This window comes from Dama dama, chromosome 33 (genome assembly GCF_033118175.1).
Source record: "Dama dama isolate Ldn47 chromosome 33, ASM3311817v1, whole genome shotgun sequence".
NCBI classification, from domain to species: Eukaryota; Metazoa; Chordata; class Mammalia; order Artiodactyla; family Cervidae; genus Dama; species Dama dama.
In genome coordinates, this window is record NC_083713.1 from 48,481,817 (window position 1) to 48,501,773 (window position 19,957).

Below are 19,957 nucleotides of genomic sequence, written 5' to 3' on the forward strand. Positions count from 1 at the left end.
ACATCAATAACGTGTATTGTTTCATCAAGGCTATTCCTTAGTAAAACTGACTTTTGGGGTTGTTTAGGGCTAGTCCCTAGTGGTAAGGATTACATTTATGATTAATATAGTTCAAGGCCACTGCCTTGACCCTCACTGAGTGCCATGAGTTTTGTTTTTTGTTTTTTTTTTTTATTAGTTGGAGGCTAATTACTTCACAATATTTCAGTGGGTTTTGTCATACATTGATATGAATCAGCCATGGATTTACATGTATTCCCCATCCCGATCCCCCCTCCCACCTCCCTCTCCACCCGATTCCTCTGGGTCTTCCCAGTGCACCAGGCCCGAGCACTTGTCTCATGCATCCCACCTGGGCTGGTGATCCGATTCACTATAGATAATATACATGCTATTCTTTCGAAACATCCCACCCTCAGCTTCTCCCACAGAGTTCAAAAGTCTGTTCTGTACTTCTGTGTCTCTTTTTCTGTTTTGCATATAGGGTTATCATTACCATCTTTCTAAATTCCATATATATGTGTTAGTATGCTGTAATGTTCTTTATCTTTCTGGCTTACTTCACTCTGTATAATGGGCTCCAGTTTCATCCATCTCATTAGAACTGATTCAAATGAATTCTTTTTAACAGCTGAGTAATATTCCATGGTGTATATGTACCACAGCTACCTTATCCATTCGTCTGCTGATGGGCATCTAGGTTGCTTCCATGTCCTGGCTATTATAAACAGTGCTGCGATGAACATTGGGGTGCACGTGTCTCTTTCAGATCTGGTTTCCTCAGTGTGTATGCCCAGAAGTGGGATTGCTTGGTCATATGGCAGTTCTATTTCCAGTTTTTTAAGAAATCTCCACACTGTTTTCCATAGTGGCTGTACTAGTTTGCATTCCCACCAACAGTGTAAGAGGGTTCCCTTTTCTCCACACCCTCTCCAGCATTTATTGCTTGTAGACTTTTGGATAGCAGCCATCCTGACTGGTGTGTAATAGTACCTCATTGTGGTTTTGATTTGCATTTCTCGATAATGAGTGATGTTGAGCATCTTTTCATGTGTTTGTTAGCCATCTGTATGTCTTCTTTGGAGAAATGTCTGTTTAGTTCTTTGGCCCATTTTTTGATTGGGTCAGCTTTCTTTATAGTCCAAATCTCACATCCATATATGACTACTAGAAAAACCATAGCCTTGACTAGACAGACCTTTGTTGGTAAAGTAATGTCTCTGCTTTTTAATATGCTGTCTAGGTTGGTCATAGCTTTTCTTCCAAGGAGCAAGCGTCTTTTAATTTCATGGATGCAGTCACCATCTACAGAGATTTTGGAGCCCCCCAAAATAAAGTCTCTCACTGTTTTGATTGTTTCCCCATCTATTTGCCATGAAGTGATGGGACCAGATGCCACAATCTTAGTTTTCTGAATGTTGAGTTATAAGCCAACTTTTTCACTCTTCTCTTTCACTTTCATCAAGAGGCTCTTTAGTTCTTCTTTGCTTTCTGACAGAAGGGTGGTGTCATCTGCATATCTGAGGCTATTGATATATCTCCCAGCAATCTTGATTCCAGTTTGTGCTTCATCCAGCCCAGTGTTTCTCATGATGTACTCTGCATATAAGTTAAATAAGGAGGGTGACAGTATACAGCCTTGATGTACTCCTTTCCCAATTTGGAATCAGTCCATTGTTCCATGTCCAGTAATAACTGTTGCTTCTTGACCTGCATACAGATTTCTCAGGAGGCAGGTCAAGTGACCTGGTATTCCCATCTCTTAAAGAATTTTCCACAGTTTGTTGTGATCCGCACAGTCAAATGCTTTGGTATAGTCAATGAAGCAAAAGTAGATGTTTTTCTGGAACTCTTGCTTTTTTGGTGATTCAGCAGATGTTGGCAATTTGATCTCTGGTTCCTCTGCCTTTTATAAACCCAGCTTGAACATCTGGAATTTCACTGTTCACGGTTCATGTACTGTTGAAACCTGGCTTGGAGAATTTTGAGCATTACTTTGCTAGCGTGTGAGATGAGTGCAATTGTGCGGTAGTTTGAACATTCTTTGGCATTGCCGTTCTTTGGGATTGGAATGAAAACTGACCTTTTCCAGTCCTGCGGCCACTGCTGAATTTTTCAAATTTGCTGGCATACTGAGTGAAGCACTTTCACAGCATCATCTTTAGGATTTGAAATAGCTCAACTGGAATTTCATCACCTCCACTAGCTTTGTTCATAGTGATGCTTCCTGTGACCCATTTGACTTCACATTCCAGGATGTCTGGCTCTAGGTGAGTGATCACACCATCATGATTATCTGGGTCATGAAGATCTTTTTTGCATAGTTCTTCTGTGTATTTTTGCCACCTTTTCTTAATATCTTCTGCTTCTGTTAGGTCCATACTATTTCTGTCCTTTATTGTGCCCGTCTTTGCATGAAATGTTCCCTTGGTGTCTCTAATTTTCTTGAAGAGATCTCTAGTCTTTCCCATTCTATTGTTTTCCTCTATTTCTTTGCATTGATCTCTGAGGAAGGCTTTCTTATCTCTCCTTGCTATTCTTTGGAACTCTGCATTCAAATGGGTATATCTTTCCTTTTCTCCTTTGTCTTTCGCTACTCTTCTTTTCATAGCTGTTCGAAAGGCCTCCTCAGACAAGCATTTGCCTTTTTGCCTTTCTTTTTCTTGGCGATGGTCTTGATCACTGCCTCCTGCACATTGTCACAAGCCTCCGTCCAGAGTGCTTTAGTGACCCTGTCTATCAGATCTAATCCCTTGAATCTATTTGTCACTTCCATTGTATATAATCATAGGGATTTGATATAGGTCATACCTGAATGGTCTAGTGGTTTTCCCTACTTTCTTCAATTTAAGTCTGAATTTGGCAATAAGGAGTTCATGATCCGAGCCATAGTCAGCTCCCAGCCTTGTTTTTGCTGACTATATAGAGCTTCTCCATCTTTGGCTGCAAAGAATATAATCAATCTGATTTTCAGTTTGACCTCAGATGCTCTAAGGGTACAAAGAAAAAAAAAAAAAAAGAAAAAACTTGCTTAGGCTGATAGCAGAACTTTTGGTTAAAAACTTGCTGGAGAATTCTAACTGAAGAGTGATTTTGAGAATTCCAATGCCACCTGAGATGAACCTAGAAATGGTAGCATAAAACTAAAATAGTTGGATAATATTAAAACAACAACCGAAATCTTGTGAAAGCATAGGTGAGCTACCAAGGCAGAGAGGATTTGATGAGTAAGACACCAGCCAAATCAACAATGCATTAAGCTTAACCTGACACTCTATACCGATTCTGCCCTCGAGGCACTTGCTAATACACAGGTGAAGAGGCTGAGAAGCCAGTCAGAAAGCCCTGCTGGGAGATGGAGAAGCTAAGCAGAGCCTTCGTCTTAATTGGGAGGCACAAACAGGAATGCAGAAGAAGCAGGGCAGCCAGGAGACAAGGGAGTGCAGAGGAGGTGACTGACAGTCTTGGTATAGAATTATAGGTTGGCAGTTATGTACTTCCAGTGCTTTAGGAAATGTCATTCCATCCACTTCTAGCTTCTATTGTCTCTGTCCATACTAAATGTTGGCAAGGTTGTGCAGCAATTGGCACTCTCACACATTGCTGGAGAGCCTGAAATTGGTCCAGTGACTCTGGAAACTATAGGGTAAAATCCAGTAAAGCCAAAGCATGGGTACCACATGCCCAGCAACACCTTCTCCTGGGATAGACCTGGTGGAAACGCATATACAGGTGCACCAAAAGACACATGCCAAAATGCTGTGCACGGAAGCAATCCAGATGCCTATCAACAGTGGAATGGATGGATTTTAGTATATTCATATAATGATCTCCTGTGCTTCTGTGAGAAAGAATGACTGCTGCTCACAAAAACACAGATGAATTTCACATATAGAAGGTGGGAAAGAAAGGAGGACATTCTGTATGGTTCCATTTATATAAAACTGCACAACAATCACAACCGTATTACCTGTGGGAGGTGGACAGTAATGACTGGGGGACCTAGGTGGCCTTCTGGGCCACTATGACTTCTGTGACTTAACAAGAACAGCAGATACATTGCATGTCCATGCTGTGAAAATTCAACAAACTGTGCACTTATGATCTATGCACTTTCCAGAATGTATGGTAAACTTTAATTTTTAAAAGTTTGCTTTTAAAACAAGAATCGAAATACAGACATGGAGAACAGATGTGTGGACACAAAGGGGCAAGCGGAGGGTGAGATGAATTGTGAGATTAGGTCTGACATAAATACACCATCATGTGTAAAATAGATAGCTAGTGGGAAGCTGTTTCATAGCACAGGGAGCTCAGCTTGATGCTCTGCAATGACCTAGAGGGGTGGGATGGGGAAATGGGAGGGAGGCTCAAGAGGGAACCTATCTGTACACATATAGCCAATATACTTCATCGTATAGAAGACACTAACACAACATTACATAGTAATTATACTCCAATAAAAAAAGGTTTTTAAAAAAAAATTTAAAAGGATGAAATCTAAGACTTTCATTTAGCAATATGACAAGATAGATCACCTGAACACTACCTCATTACATAGCAGCCAGAAGTGTTGGATAACAGATTACCAATACCTTTTGTAAATGTACAAATGAACTCTCCAGGAAGCTAGGGAAACTCCAGGGGCCGACACTGAAGAAAGCACTGAATTCTCTACCCTGGTGGGAGACGGGAGGGCTAATAGATAAAAGATAAGAAGATGCAAGGCCTTGGGTCCTCATGGGGTGTAGAGGTACAGACTCCTGTATAAGGGCAGGAACCCTGAAGGGCTATGTCCTATGAATAAGACTGCCTGAAAGAGAGAGAGAGAAAAAAAAAAAAACAACAATCCACCCTTAAGTAAAGTAAACAAAAAGACTGTCGTCTAGCCTGGGCTCGACCTGAAAAAAGTTGACCATAATGAAGTCTTTCCTGAAAATCTGTAACTGTGGGGCTTGTCTTCAGTTGAGCTGGGGATCACATTTGTATTCCCTGTTTATACCAGATAACAGATACAGAAAGAGCTGCCAAGGGAAATGCTCAGATTTTTCTTTACTTTCCCAGAAAGACAGCAAGCAGCAGAGAAGATGGAATGAAAAGGATATGTCCCTCTATCTCAAAATTCTGGCCAGACTTTATATCAGCAGAAATTTCCAAGGAAGATTTTGCCCTCAAGGGAGGCACCTGTACTTTATAATTAAGAAGGAACATAAAATCCTGAGCGGCTTAGGTATCTTCCACAGAATAAGCCTTTTAAAAAACTGCAATGTTTTTGACTTGATATTTAATTCTACAAACTCTTAATAAACACTTAAGACAGTCCCTGTCTCAAGGAGATTTTAATCTCTCAGCACAGAGCAAAGTCACAGGCAAACACAGGTGCATCTGAGCACAGAATGCTCAACTCCTGTTCACCTTCACCAGTTTCTTCATTTGGTCCCTCATATAATATGATTTCCAGATCCTTTCCCATTCTGGTTCATAGAGATAAGAAAGTTACACAGATTTACATAATGAGCAGTTGATGAAATAAAGGTTATTGCAAAGGAAGTGCTCAGAGACTAAAGCAAGCTGAGGGGTGAACAATGGCAGTCCATGATGGAGGCTGTCCTAAATTCTCATGTCTTGGGAAGGAACATGGTCCCATGAATCTATAAGTGCCAAAGGCAGTTAACAATGCAATGGAGGAGAAAGCACTTTTATAACACACATTTCAAAAGTCAGAATGAGAAGAACTTGAAATCCAATCAATCTCCTAAGCAATCTGGGATGCAAGTTTATTCCATAGGGATAAAATTTAATATTTACACAAACTGGATTTTTTTCACTTTCAACCAATTATGTTCATATCAGGTGTTCATTGAAACCTAGTTAAATAGATCACAAAATAAGCTAACAGAAAACAAGGAATGTCTCAGAAGAAACTACTGAGCTGTCCTTAGCATGCCTGTTGGTAGTCCTATAGCTATTTTAATCACACTAATAAATGGGTGGAAAATGTAGATTTAATGAGTAGTTTGCCGTAGACACATTTTACATTTTGGTGGCTCTAGTGGTTAAAGGACCCACCTGCCAATGCAGGAGATGTAAGAGACTCGGGTTCGATCCCTGGGTCAGGAAAATCCCCTGGAGGAGGGCATGGCAACCCACTCCAGTATTCTTGCCTGGAGAATCCCATGGACAGAGGAGCCTGGCGGGCTACAGTCTATAGGGTGGCAAAGAGTCAGACACGAGTGAAGTGACTTATCATGCACTAGTAATGATGGCATTATTTTCATTCCTAGAAACATCTGGAGAAAACCCAGAAGAAAGGTCGATGGCTCATGGAAATCATGGCTGCGCAAGAAGGAATCATCTTTTCTCAGGTTACAGCTCCAGTCCTCACTCCTTACCTGATGTTCAAGACCCCAGAAAACAGCATGGCTCCTCTGTTCTGCTCCTACCATTCCCCAGCACATTCTGCTATACCCAGCTCAGGTCTTTCAGGGTCCACCGAGCCCACATGTGTGCACCCCATGCCTCTGCTCTGAGTGACTTCCTGGAAGACACGCCCCCTTCACTCTTCCTCCCCTCCTTGCTCACCTGTCGGGCTCTTGCCATCTCCCCAGCCCACAGCACTGTCAGTGGTCACCTCAGCCCCCCAACTGCAATTCTTCCCCTTCAACCCTCACAGCATTTAATGCCATGCTGCCTTTGGCATTAGCCTTTGTCCTGCTATTTTTGACATTTGATATGTTCAGATTGTATCTCTTTGGCTCAACTGCCGGCTCCTTGAAAGAAGAAACCTGATTCCTATCTTTCACCATATAATCCCCCAAAGGGTTTGGCATAAGTGGTTCTGTGTCATGAACCTCAGGGCATCACTTTCCATTTAATCCTATAAATTTCAGGATAAAAAAGGGAGAAGGAGAAATTGTGTCAAGACTTGCGCTATATCCAGGAATCTGTACTTTAGAAGGATAGATTTTGACCTTGAGAGAAAGCATGAAGATGGAACTTTCTTGTGTCTGGAGAGGAATTCAAGAGGAGTACTAGCCCTCCCTGTCTTCCCTTTGTGTCAGGAATAAACTTGTACACCTCCTGACTCAGACAGGGCCTCTGTGAAATACAACCCTTAGCCCAAGAGAGCACGTATTCACAAGCCCTCCTTTTCCTCTGCATCGTCTCTGCCAGGGTGATCCTGAGAGAAGAACTATACAGTATCCTATACAGTATCTCTGACCAGCGCCAATGGTTTCAAAAGTTCATTTGCCAGCTTTGTCCCAGCAGGAACCAGCCCAAAGTTTATTGGCTATACAAGCAAATCATCCTGTTTTTGTCCAGAGTCACTGTATACAGCGAGTCTCCAATTTTGCTGCCTATTCAAACTACTGGGAAAGCTTTCAAAAATTCATGTGCCTGGCTGCACCCACACCATCTAAATATGAATCTCTGGGAATGGGTCTAGGCATCAGTGTTTTCCCTGGTGATTTTAATACGCCGCCAAGTTTGAGAAGCCATGCTTTAACCAGGTCCATCAGCAACCCACCCAAATTCACTCTGTAGTATAATATTAGAAAATACTGCTGATTCTGGAATGAATACCTGACTGCAGAAGGCAGTGCAGACAGAACTTCTCTTTGATTACTTGGCTGACTAGATCCCTAGGTTGTGATTAAGCTGATCTTCAGTATTTTCACATTTTCTTCTTCCCTGTGGTCTTTTGAAATCCAGCTAACATCAAAGTAAACAAGAATCTAGAAATGACAATACTACATTTTGCTCTCTATGAGTGGGGAGAGGAGCTCCCAGTAGTTCTTGTGCCTGACTGTTCATTAGAATCACCTGGGATATTTAAACACACGGATGCATGGCCCTAACCTCAGAGATGTTGGCTCAGTTGGTCTAGAGCTGTGGTTCTGAATGCCTGACCTCTAGAACAACAGCTTTTATAACACTGTGGATTGCTTTAGAAACGCAGACTCTCAGGCCCCATCTCAGACCTACTGAATCAGAAACTAGGAAGGAGGGGGAGGGGGAGGTGGGGGCCAAAATCTGTATTTTAATAAGCGCTCCAGGGAATGATGGTCATGATGAAGTTTGAGACCCACTGGTCCAGGCAGGACACAGGTCCAGATGATTTTGAAAAGATCCACAGGTATTTCTGCTGGGCAGTCTGGGTAGAGACTCCTGCATCACATAAATAGCACTGGCTTAGGGAGATAACACCTGCCCTTCACTGCAATGCTCTTCACTCCATGCTTTCCTGATGCCCATCCTCCAAGGGAAACAGCGTGCTTTCCACTGGGGTGAGTATAAGAGCTCTTGCATTACATTGAAAAAATAGCAGGTTTGGTGTTAGTATATTCAGTCATTTTAACAAGTGCATTAGATCAGCAGTGAAGTCCATCTTACTATATGCTCAAACATTTGTCAATAAAATACCCCATCCATATCATCTCCCCATCAAATGAACTGACTTTCCTTCAAACCTAAAAGAGCCAGTTAACAGTGACTCCATGTAAAAATATAACCATCTTATTTGATTCAATAGGATAAAAGAGACCTGAATATGAAGCATCTACTTCATTTTGAAACAGGCCTTTGAGTCAAAATTTCATGCTCCATAGGGCATCCATCTCATCCTTCAAAGAGAACTTAATAGTTTAAAAAGCTCAGGGTTTTTATTTGTGCAATGATGACACTTAGAATTCTAGCTTTCATGCAGTCTCAGGATAGAAGCCTCTGGCAAGATATGTAATAAATGGGATCTTTATATGAACAGCAATTCATATTTTTACTTAAAGGAAGTTCCTATGCAATGACTAATGCTTCAAAGAGTGGATTATAGGCTAGTTGTTCTCTTCTTGTCCAGCGTTTGTCAGGCCTGGGGGTAAGAAGTATCACTTACCTCTTTTGGAGCTCCAATGATGCTTCATAAGAAAGGGGCTAAGCCTACAGATCAGTTTATAGCTCTGACAGTGTCTGGTGATAAGTTACTGATGTGGCATAAAAGATCTACTAATAGCCTTAGACAAGAGAAGTTGAGACTGCAAGCATGCCTCTGTCATACATGCATCACAGTCAACAAGACATTCCACTTGTGGACAGCTCTGGACAGTCCAATGTGTCTACTGAGAGTTTACCTCGAGGGCAGTAGATGTCTGGAGCCCATCGGTTGCACTCATAATTGTCTGCTGCCTTTTCACAGGTGAAGCACTTAAATCCACCAGGATATGGTGTGGCTACAAAAAAAAATCAAGAGAGAAGATTAATTTTTTAGATTGAGCATAAAAGCCTACATGGTGAAGTGAGATTTTTTTAAAATTTTTATTTGTATTTCTTATTTTCTTTTATTAAAAATAACAATAAAGGATTATTAGATCGCAGATTATTTTCAGAGTCTGAAAGTGTTAACTGGCAACTAGCCCTATATTTGAGAATTTGTAAAATGCTGGACAAAACATAAAAAACAGCAATATAGCAGTGTGGAGCCTGTAGTTTTAGGTGTTATATAGAAATGCACATAGGAATTTTTTTAATTATTTTTTTTAAAGGATTATCAAAATAGCCTGACAGTTTCTCAAAAAACTAAACATGCATCATATGACTCAGCAACTGCACTCCTGGGCATCTATCTCTGAGAAATGAAAACATACATTCACGCAAAAATCTGTACACAAATGTTCACAGCAACTGTATTTGTAACATTGTCAAACTGGAAACAACCCAGATGTCCATCTCAGGGTAAAGGTTCAACAAACTGCAGTACATCCATACCATGGAACACTAGTCAGCAATAATAATGAATGTTAATATAGTCAACAACCTGGGTGAATTTCTAGGAAATTATCCTGAGTAAAAGAAGTCAATCCCCAAAAGTTATATACTGTATGATTCCATTTATGTAACATTCCATTTATGTAACATTTTTTACATGAGAAAAGTTTAGAAGTGGAGAAAAGATTAGTGGTGCCTAGGAGGCTGGGGATGAGAGGGGTGGGAGAGACATGGTGTGAATGAGGCCAACAGAAGGAATCTTTGTGCTACCGAAATTGTTTAGTGTCTAGACTTGGTGGTGGATCCACAAACCTACATGTGATAAAATTATGTAGAACTAAATACACAAAAACACTCATGCAAAAATACACAAATGAACATGAGTAAAATGGGGGAAGTCTGAATAAAACCGGTGGATTACTGTATTAGCATCAATAACCTGGTTGTGCTATTATTCTACAGCTTTTTAAAATGTTACCATTGGGGTAAATGGGCTAAAGTACACATGAAATCTCTACATATAATTTCTTATAAGTACTGATGTAGCTATAATAATCTCAGTAAAATTATCGATTAGCAAAGGGCACTCTAGATTTCCTATCATTGACTTTTATATGTCAACTTAAGTAGACATATTAACATGGCAAATATAAATACTAGGCTCAATCATTAAAACTTTATTGATGTTTGATCATTTCTTATCAACAGCATTTCTTTAGCTCAATCTAAAATTTTTATCGGACTGCACATGACATAATTAAGCATCCAGGGGGATAGTCAGTGTCAGCTAAGAGAAGAGTCTTTGTTGCTAAAATACATACTGCCTGTGCAGAGGTGACCCTCCTAATGGCCTGGGAGCCCATAGCCAATGTCAGGGGCAGCGTGCTCAGGGCATGGTGGGGGGTGAATGCGCAGTGGATCCTAGCTCCAGCCTCAGGGATTCATGATTCCAGGAAGCTCTTCCTAGCCATCCCCTCCATTCCGCAGCGCTGAGCTGCCTCTTTCTGCCTTCTGAAGGGGCTGTCCTCTAGTACTTGTATTCTTTACCTTGCACTTGTGTTCAGGTGGGATGCACCCATGAGAGTCAGGCTCTTGGAGTGCACCACACACCAGGTCTCCTTGGCACTTAAGGAAGAGGATCCACAAGGAATGTCAGGCCAGCCTGTCTCTGTCCTTTACCCTGATATATTTTCATTTTCCCTGATGCTGCTTAGTTCTAATCATTTGCTTGCTTTGTTGCTTAGAGTTTTGCCTTTCATAGACAGAACTTGTCTGTGTGTGTGTGTGTGTGTGTGTGTTCTAATTTGTAAAACTACCTGGCCTCTTTGAAAGCTGCAAACACGCAAACACTTCATCTGCAGCAGCCAACTGTTCTTCCTCACAGATGGCTGAGCCTGCATGTCCCACTGGCGGAAATAATCATCTCAGGGCAAATTGCTTTGCCCACATGGAACCAATTAAGTATATTATCAAAAATAAATGAAGGAGGAGGCAGCAGCTTAAGGCCAGAATTATGGGCCAGATATAACTTTGATTTTCACCTTGCCTAGAAGAGCTGCCCATCCTCGTACTTGCTTGCAATATTTCACAGAGCTGACTCTGACAATATCCAATAAGCTAACACGATCGAAAGTCATAAACTGTCTAAAAAAGACAGATAACTGAAACATTTAACAGGCCCATTTGAGAGTTCTATGTTCTTCTTAGTGACTGGTGACTGGTGACTCAAGTTCATAAGCAGAATGATTCCGAGAGCATGGGTTGTCTTAAAATACGAGGAATGGAAGGCAGCCTAGTCATAGCCATCCAACCACTGCATTCCCAGAGAGAAAATTCCATTCTGCTTAAACATGCTGTTGCTATCATGTAATTATAATAAAGCAGAAGTCAAGTGTTTTGTAAAACTACACATAGAAAATTTTTCTATCTTTACATCCTACTGCCTAGATAGGTGGGTTACATTCAAGTTAAAAGATTCTGGTTTAGGTAAGTACACACCTAAAGAATTTAGAATAAATAGATTCTCATATTCCAAAAGGCATTCAATATTCTTATGGACATTTTAATTAGATTATTTTTATATATACCATCATTAAAAACCATACAAAGTATTTTAGGAAATTATCCTGATTGGATACATTAAAAATAGTTTTGCTACCTACTTCAAGGTATTCAATATATAAAAAAGTGTAACAGAAAGAACTTTGTAAGATTTGAAGTAGAATTATTAAAGCAGGAGTTTTGAAAAAAAGATGCAAATGATTTGTCAAAGAAGAGCATTTCTCAAAAAATGATCATATTCACCAAGGTTTATGACTGCAAGTTAACCATAATACTTCAGCTTGCATGATTAATTCACTAGAGTATCCAATTTTATCTGTCTGTCACAGCAGCCAGTAAGATCTTTAGCTGGAATGCTGGATTAGTTATTCTTGGAAAGTTTCCCATCAAAGAGATAAATTGAGAACTTTGAACGAAGATTGATGATCCAGCCATTCCAAAAATAAACTTATTGAGAACCTAGCACTAGTAAGTTGTAGTGATCCCAAATTTGGATTAATAGAGTCTTCAAAATTATCTTTTGCAAGACTAGTGACAATATTAAACACTGCCATTTCTTATACAAGTAGGCCTAGACTCTGAAATTAACTCAAAGTATATAAAACTTTAAACAGGAATATAAGCTAAAATACTAGGATAGCAACAGACGCTCTGTTTAAAATCATTTATCTCTGAATGTGTTTATCAGCATGGACCATTGACAATTAACCAAATGATCTCATTTTTGGTGAGCTTTATTTTTGAATCCACAACTTCATATCTGTGTGCATTCTCAACAATGACAGGCTAACATTTACTTTTAGGAACTTGTATTTCTATCTTGGCAGGTAGTAGTGATCAGTGAATAATCAAATCCTTTTCGGTGACAAATCTCTGAAAACAGACTCAGCTTTCAGTCAATAATTACAACACAATACTATGTAATGGTTAAATTCCCCATCCTGGAAATATTTAGCTAAAAAGCAAGGTCTACAGATGAACAATTATATCTCCACTAACTTGCTAACTGATACTGCATCTGATAAAAAAGTTTTGTTTTCTTTTTTTTTTTTTAAAGGACGGAAAGAGGTTCCTAAGAGATGTGCTATTTTCTTCTTTGTTACTTCAAAGCATTACAAAGCAAGTAGAGTTTCAAATTGTTGTGGCCCCAGCTGCGAATGAATCTAATTTGGCTCTTGATCACAGAGTTAATAAGCTTAGGACTCTGTATTTCAGGACATAAGTCCTTGGTCCCTCAAGAGAAGGTGATTGTAAAGAAAAAAAGAAAAGCCAAAGAGCCCAGTTACTCCCTGTAATATAATCTGTCCATTAACTCTCCTGGTCAGCCATAGTTCAACCGACCATAATTCATTTGTAAGGCATCAGGAAAGATTTCGTCTCTGTTTCCATCTCTTGGAAATTTCACCTGGAAAAAGGCCTTAAGTTACCAAAACCATGGTGAGAAGAGAGTCTTGTTTTAAAACATATACTGATGCATAATGTATCCAAACTTTTATTTTTCATTCTTGCTAAATTAATTTCCATTGTTTTTGGAAACTGGACACAAACACAAAATTTCTAGAAATCGAATAAACTGACCTTCTCTGTCCATTAGGCAACAACATGTTGTCAGTATAATATAATAATGAATATATTCCTGATAGAAATGCATTTCCTGGGACCTTTCTAGACAGTCTTCACACTCCCTACAATTTCCTAGGCAAGAACACTGGAGTGGGTAGCTATTCCCTTCTCCAGGAGATCTTCCCAACCCAGGGATTGAACCCCAGTCTCTGGCATTGTAGTCAGGTTCTTAATGTCTGAGCCACTAGGGAAGCCCTCTTGTAAAGTAGAACTATGGAAAATTTTCACTGGCTCACTATCTGGGCGTGAACAAGCCACCTGCAGAGATAGATCTCTTTGGTCCACACAATTAAGAAAAGCCACAGAATATGCAACCAGAGGAAAGCTGGATTTCTCTGGAAAGGTTTCTATTACAAGGACAGAAAAGAGGCCAAGAACAGGCTGAAGTCACGTAGGATGTTAAATTCTGCTATCATGCATGAGGTCTAACAACCAAATAAGTAGCTCCATGTCTCTTAAAATGAACACCTGCTTTCAAGGTTTTTATTAGGCTTGTGGTACTTTAATTAGGGGCTAGGAAGAAATCCATCATTTTTCACATGAAAAAGAAAAAACATATAAATGATGAAAAAGAATGTTATTGAGGACAGTGCCTTAAGTTTGAAAGCCATTAAGTTTATTTCTTTTAAAGGCTTAGAAACTTCAAAGATTAGGGAACCAGAGAGCAAAGCAGATTAGTCATGGGAGGCTGAACTTTGCCAACCCAGGTTCCAGTCCCACACCTTGTTATCTCTGAGGGTTGTTTGGGGTCTCGGAGAAATGAGTTCGTGTTTGTCTGGTGTAGAAAACGTGTGTCTTCTCACATCTCGAGCATCACTGCATTTCTCCTTGGGCAGGTTCTGAGCAGTATCTAATATTAATGGAATCGGGCTCACTCACTGACCCCAAGAAAGCTATCTGTGCCTCCATCTACAAAGTGAGGCGATTATATTAATAATTCAAAATCAAAATAATCCCACACTTCCCTCATCTATTTTTTATTACCTATGTTCTACAGAAACCTGCTTATTTGTGGAGAGATAGCTTTATCTAAACTCAGTCTACTAGGTGCTGCTCAAGGGCAGACGACCATGACCATTTAAAAATTCCGAACGTAAAAACAAGCAAACACACACCGAAAACTTCTGAAATAGTGCAGAGAAATGTGAAGTTAACTCTGCTTTAAAGTGTACAGAATAAACCAAGTTCTGGCCAACTGGGAAACGTGGACAGGAACTTGAATCCAGCACGAACTTACATTCCTCGTGACCAGTTATGGAGACTCCGAAAGAGAACTCAGCCCAGACCTGTGGGTGAATCAACATACAATGTAGCTGACGAACAACTGCCTCTGCCCTTCTCCATATTCCAAAATCACATCAGAAAACTCCGTCACTTCTTTATCAGTCAGTTCAGTCGCTCAATCGTGTCCCATGGACTTTAGCATGCCAGACTTCCCTGTCCATCACCAACTCCTGGAGCCCACTCAAACTCATGTCCATCGTGTCGGTGATGCCATCCAACTATCTCATTCTCTGTCATCCCCTTCTCTTCCCGCCTTCAATCTTTCCAAGCATCAGGGTCTTTCCCAATGAGTCAGTTCTTTTTATCAGGTGGCCAAAGAATTGGAGTTTCAGCTTTAGCATCAGTCCTTCCAATGGATAGTCAGGACTGATTTCCTTTAGGATTGACAGGTTGGATCTCCCTGTAGTCCAAGGGACTCTCAAGAGTCTTCTCCAACAACACAGTTCAAAAGCATCAGTTCTTCCGTGCTCAGCTTTCCTTATATTCCAACTCTCACATCCATTCACGACTACTTGAAAACCCATAGCTTTGACTAGATATACCTTTGTTGGTAAAGTAATGTCTCTGCTTTTTAATACACTGTCTAGGTTGGTCATAACTTTTCTTCCACGGAGAAAGCATCTTTTAATTTCATGGTTGCAGTCACCATCCGCAGTGATTTTGGAACCCCCCAAAATAAAGTCTCTCACTGTTTTCATTGTTTCCCCATCTATTTCCCATGAAGTGATGGGACCAGATGCCACAATCTTAGGTTTCTGAAAGTTGAGTTTTAAGCCAGCTTTTTAACTCTCCTCTTTCACTTTCATCAAGAGGCTCTTTAGTTCTTCCTCACTTTCTTCCATAAGGGCAGTGTCATCTGCATATCTGAGGTTACTGATATTTCTCCCGGCAATCTCGATTCCAGGTTGTGCTTCATCCAGCCTGGCGTTTTGCAAGAAACTCTGCATATAAGTTAAATAAGCAGAATGACAACATGCAGCCTTGACATACCCCTTTTCCGATTTGGAATCAGTCCATTGTTCCACGTCCAGTTCTAACTGTTGCTTCTTGACCTGCATACAGATTTCTCAGGAGGCAGGTCAAGTGGCCTGGTATTCCCATCTCTTGAAGAATTTTCCACAGTTTGTTGTGATCCACACAGTCAAAGACTTTGGTGTAGTCAATGAAGCAAAAGTAGATGTTTTTCTGGAACTCTTGCTTTTTCGATGATCCAGTGGTTGTTGGCAATTTGATCTCTGGTTCCTCTGCCTTTTAGAAAGCCAGCTTGAACATTTGAAAGTTCACAGTTCACATACTGTTGAAACCTGGCTTGGAGAATTTTAAGTATTACTTTGCTAGCATGTGAGATGAGTGCAACTGTGCGGTAGTTTGAACATTCTTTGGCACTGCCCCTTCTTTGGGGCTGGAATGAAAACTGACCTTTTCCTGTCCTGTGGCCATTGCTGAGTTTTCCACATATGCTGGCATATTGAGTGCAGCACTTTCACAACATCATCTTTAGGATTTGAAATAGCTCAACTGGAATTCCATCACCTCCACTAGCTTTGTTCATAGTGATGCTTCCTGAGGCCCACTTGACTTCGCATTCCAGGATGTCTGGCTCTAGGTGAGTGATCACACCATTGTGGTTATCTGGGTCATGAAGATCTTTTTTTCATAGTTCTTCTGTGTATTCTTGCCACCTCTTCTTAATAGCTTCTGCTTCTGTTAGGTCCATGCCATTTCTGTCCTTTATTGTGCCCATCTTTGCATGAAATGTTCCCTTGGTATCTCTAATTTTCTTGAAGAGATCTCTAATCTTTCCCATTCTATAATTTTGTTCTATTTCTTTGCAATGATCACTGAGGAAGCCTTTCTTATCTCTCCTTGCTATTCTTTGGAACTCTGCATTCAAATGGGTATATCTTTCCTTTTCTCCTTTGCCCTTAGCTTCACTTTTTTTTCTCAGCTATTTGTAAGGCCTCCTCAGACAACCATTTTGCCTTTTTTGCATTTCCTTCTATATAGTGAGCTCTTTTTAATCAGGCCATGGCTCTATTCAATTAGCATAGATCAGTTCCGTTCAGTTCAGTCGCTCAGTCATGTCCGACTCTTTGCAACCCCACAGACTGCAGCACGCCAGGCCTCCCTGTCCATCATCAACTCCCGGAGTCTACTCAAACTCATGTCCATTGAAGTTGGTGATGCCTTCCAACTATCTCATCTTCTGTCGTCCCCTTCTCCTCTCACCTTCAATCTTTCCCTGCATCAGGGTCTTTTCAAATCAGTCAGTTCTTTGCATCAGGTAGCCAAAGTATTGGAGTTTCAGCTTCAGCAGCAGTCCTTCCAATGAATATTCAGGACTGATTTCCTTTAGGATGAACTGGTTGGTTCTCCTTGCAGCCCAAGGGACTCTCAAGAGTCTTGTCCAACACCACAGTTCAAAAGCATCAAGTAACATAGGTCATCTGAGTGGAAATTTTCCATCAATTTCTAAACAGCACAGATGGTTGCCCCTCCTGTGTTATTCAAAGATCATCCTTCAAAGATCCCATTCTGAAACGGACTTTCCAAATATGGTCCCATTTGTGGCTTCCTTGGTAGCCAAGTGGTTAAGAATCTGCCTTCCAGTGCAGGGGACACGGGTTTGATCCTTGGTCTGGGAAGATCCCACATGCTGTGGAGCGACTGAGCCCAAGGGCCACAACAACTGAGCCTGTGTTCCTAGAGCCCATGCTTTGCTATAAGAGAAGCCACTGCAAAAAGAAGCCCAAGTTACAACGAAGAGTAGCCCCTCTTTGTCACAACTAGAGAAAACCTGCACAGAGCAACAATACCCAACACAGCCAAAAATAAACAAATAAACAGATGTCCACCCAACACCAGCACTGGCACACCATACCACTGATGCAGAAGCAGCATGTGTGTTTGTCTGGTTCTTGATCACTTAAATCAACCCCTCTTAATTTTCCTTCCCACTCTGTGTATACAATCACAGCCTCAGAGAAGGCCAGGCATGGGTCTGTTATGAGGCCCAGTGACTTCTGAATCTGTCATTGAAGCAAACGAAGAATCCCACAGAAGCTTTAAGTCCTGGAAATCAAACACAAGAGGCCGGAACCTAGGCTTTTTTTTTCACCAACTCCAATTTAAAAAAGCATGACTCTGACCCCATGGACTGTAGCCCGTCAAGCTCCTCCGTCCATGGAATTCTCCAGGCAAGAATACTGGAATGGGTGGTCATTCCCTTCTCCAGGAAATCTTCCTAAGCCAGGGATTGAACCAGGGTCTCTTGCACTGCAGGCAAATTCTTTACCATCTGAGCCACTAGGGAGGCCCTTGGAGAAAATAACACAATGCAACCCTAGAAAACAGAAAAACTAGCAAAGCACTCTCTTTTCATGAATGTTACTAAAATAAACTGCCTTGCAAAAACAAGCAGCCAGATAAGCTTTCCACACAATTAACCAGTAGACACCAGACTATACTGGTGAGAACAATAAATCTAAAGAAACTACTAGCTGCCAATCAAAAATATATTTGGAGTTAAAAAAATTAGTGCTGTATATTTAGCATTCTCAGTTTACTATCTGAGTCAATTACAATAGCATAAATAATAAGCATCTGATTTCATGTTATGTATGTACCTCGTACTTTACAAATATTCTTTCTAGTCCACAATACAATACTAAAGGGTATACATCATTCTAACCATGCTAGAAATGTAGAGATCAAACTTTAAAAGATTCTCCTAACATTTACTAAGCATTTACTATGACTCACAGGCTTCCCAGTGGCACTAGTGGTAAAGAACCTGCCTGCTAATGCAGGAGACGCAAGAGACATGGGTTCAATCCCTGGGTCAGGAAGGTCCACTGGAGGAGAAATAGCAACCCACTCCAGTATTCTTGGCTGGAGAATCCCATGAACGCAGGAGCCTGGTGGGCTACCGTCCATAGGGCTGCACAGAGTCGGACATGACTGAAGCGACTTAGCGCACACACACATGGCTCACAGTGCTAAATGCTTTGTGTGTGTTCTTTTACTTACTCTTCACAAAGTTAGAGAATTTATTTCAAGTCAGAAGGCTATGAAGTAGCTGACAGAGGTGCTCACCCAAGGTCAGGTGGAGTCCAAGCCCCTGTGCATTCCTTGAACCATCTCTCATTTAACCAGAACATGAAGACATTAAATATTTTAACTATGTGGCATCAAAGGAGTCCAAGTGACTGCCTCTACCTTGCAGACTGCAAGTTCCTCAAAAGCAAGGACTATGGTTGGTTTGCTTTTACATCTCTCGTGCCTATCACATCATGACTCCTGACACACAGTACATGCTCAAAAAAGCTTGTCAAACAGAACATTTGAAAAGAGTGATACACCTTGAGGCAAATGCTAAAAGGTCAGCCCACAGACTAAATACCTGCCTCTTACCACCACCAGTATTCTTGCCTGGAGAATTCCATGGACAGAGGAGCCTGGCTGGCTACCGTCCATAGGGTCACAAAGAGTCAGACAAGACTGAGCAACTAACACACACTCACCACCACACTGGCAATCCAACAGAGGGTCAAGCAAATATAAAAGATGAGATAAACACAGAGATGGTGACCAATAGAGGAAGCTAAGCTGCCGTGTTTCCCAAGGTGTGATTCTTAGAATATAGGCAGCAGCAGAATTACCTGAATTCTTGCTGAAAGCAAAAATCCATGGGGACCGCCCCAGATACATGCAGTCAGACATTCCGGGGAGGGACCTGGGACACACATTATTCTGCACTCTGAAGATAACTCTTAAACACAGGAAACTGAAAGTGATAGGCAATAGGAAGTGGTGAGAGGCAATTATGCTGAAACTGAGAATTAGATGCACAGACAGGAAGGCCAGCTATTATCTTGCTTATAAAGGCCTGATCTTTTACCAACACCTTCCTCTGGGACTCGGTCATTTACTTTGATAACTGACTGAGACCTGGCACAGTCAGAGAGAAGAGGGTTCAGAATCAGAGCCATGGGGCAGGGAACAGAGCAAACAAGACTAACATTTGACTTAAAAACAAACACCCTGTAAAAGGGGGAGGTAAACACGCACAGCATATTTTGGTAGCATGCACATGTGTGCATACTCAATAGCTAACTCATGTCTGACTCTTTTGCAACTCCATGGACTGTAGCCCACCATGCTCCTCTGTTTATGGGATTTTCCCGGCAAGAATTCTGGAGTGGGTTGCCATTTCCTCCTCCAGGGGATC

At 41.1% G+C, this 19,957-nt stretch overlaps 1 protein-coding gene across 2 annotated transcripts in view; it reads right to left on the minus strand.

Annotated features, from left to right (window-relative positions):
• The window catches only part of LYPD6 (LY6/PLAUR domain containing 6), a 127,844-nt gene that overhangs the window by 14,083 nt on the left and 93,804 nt on the right, over positions 1-19,957 (minus strand). The window contains exons 1-2 of one of the 2 annotated variants that reach the window (XM_061135306.1): positions 19,389-19,477; positions 9,126-9,224 (exon numbers count right to left, since the gene is read on the minus strand). In XM_061135306.1, coding sequence (XP_060991289.1) covers positions 9,126-9,224; positions 19,389-19,449 — 160 coding nt within the window. In that variant the 5' untranslated portion in view covers positions 19,450-19,477. Of the gene's footprint in view, positions 1-9,125; positions 9,225-19,388; positions 19,478-19,957 lie in introns of those variants that run through there. The other variant, XM_061135305.1, reaches the window with a different exon arrangement.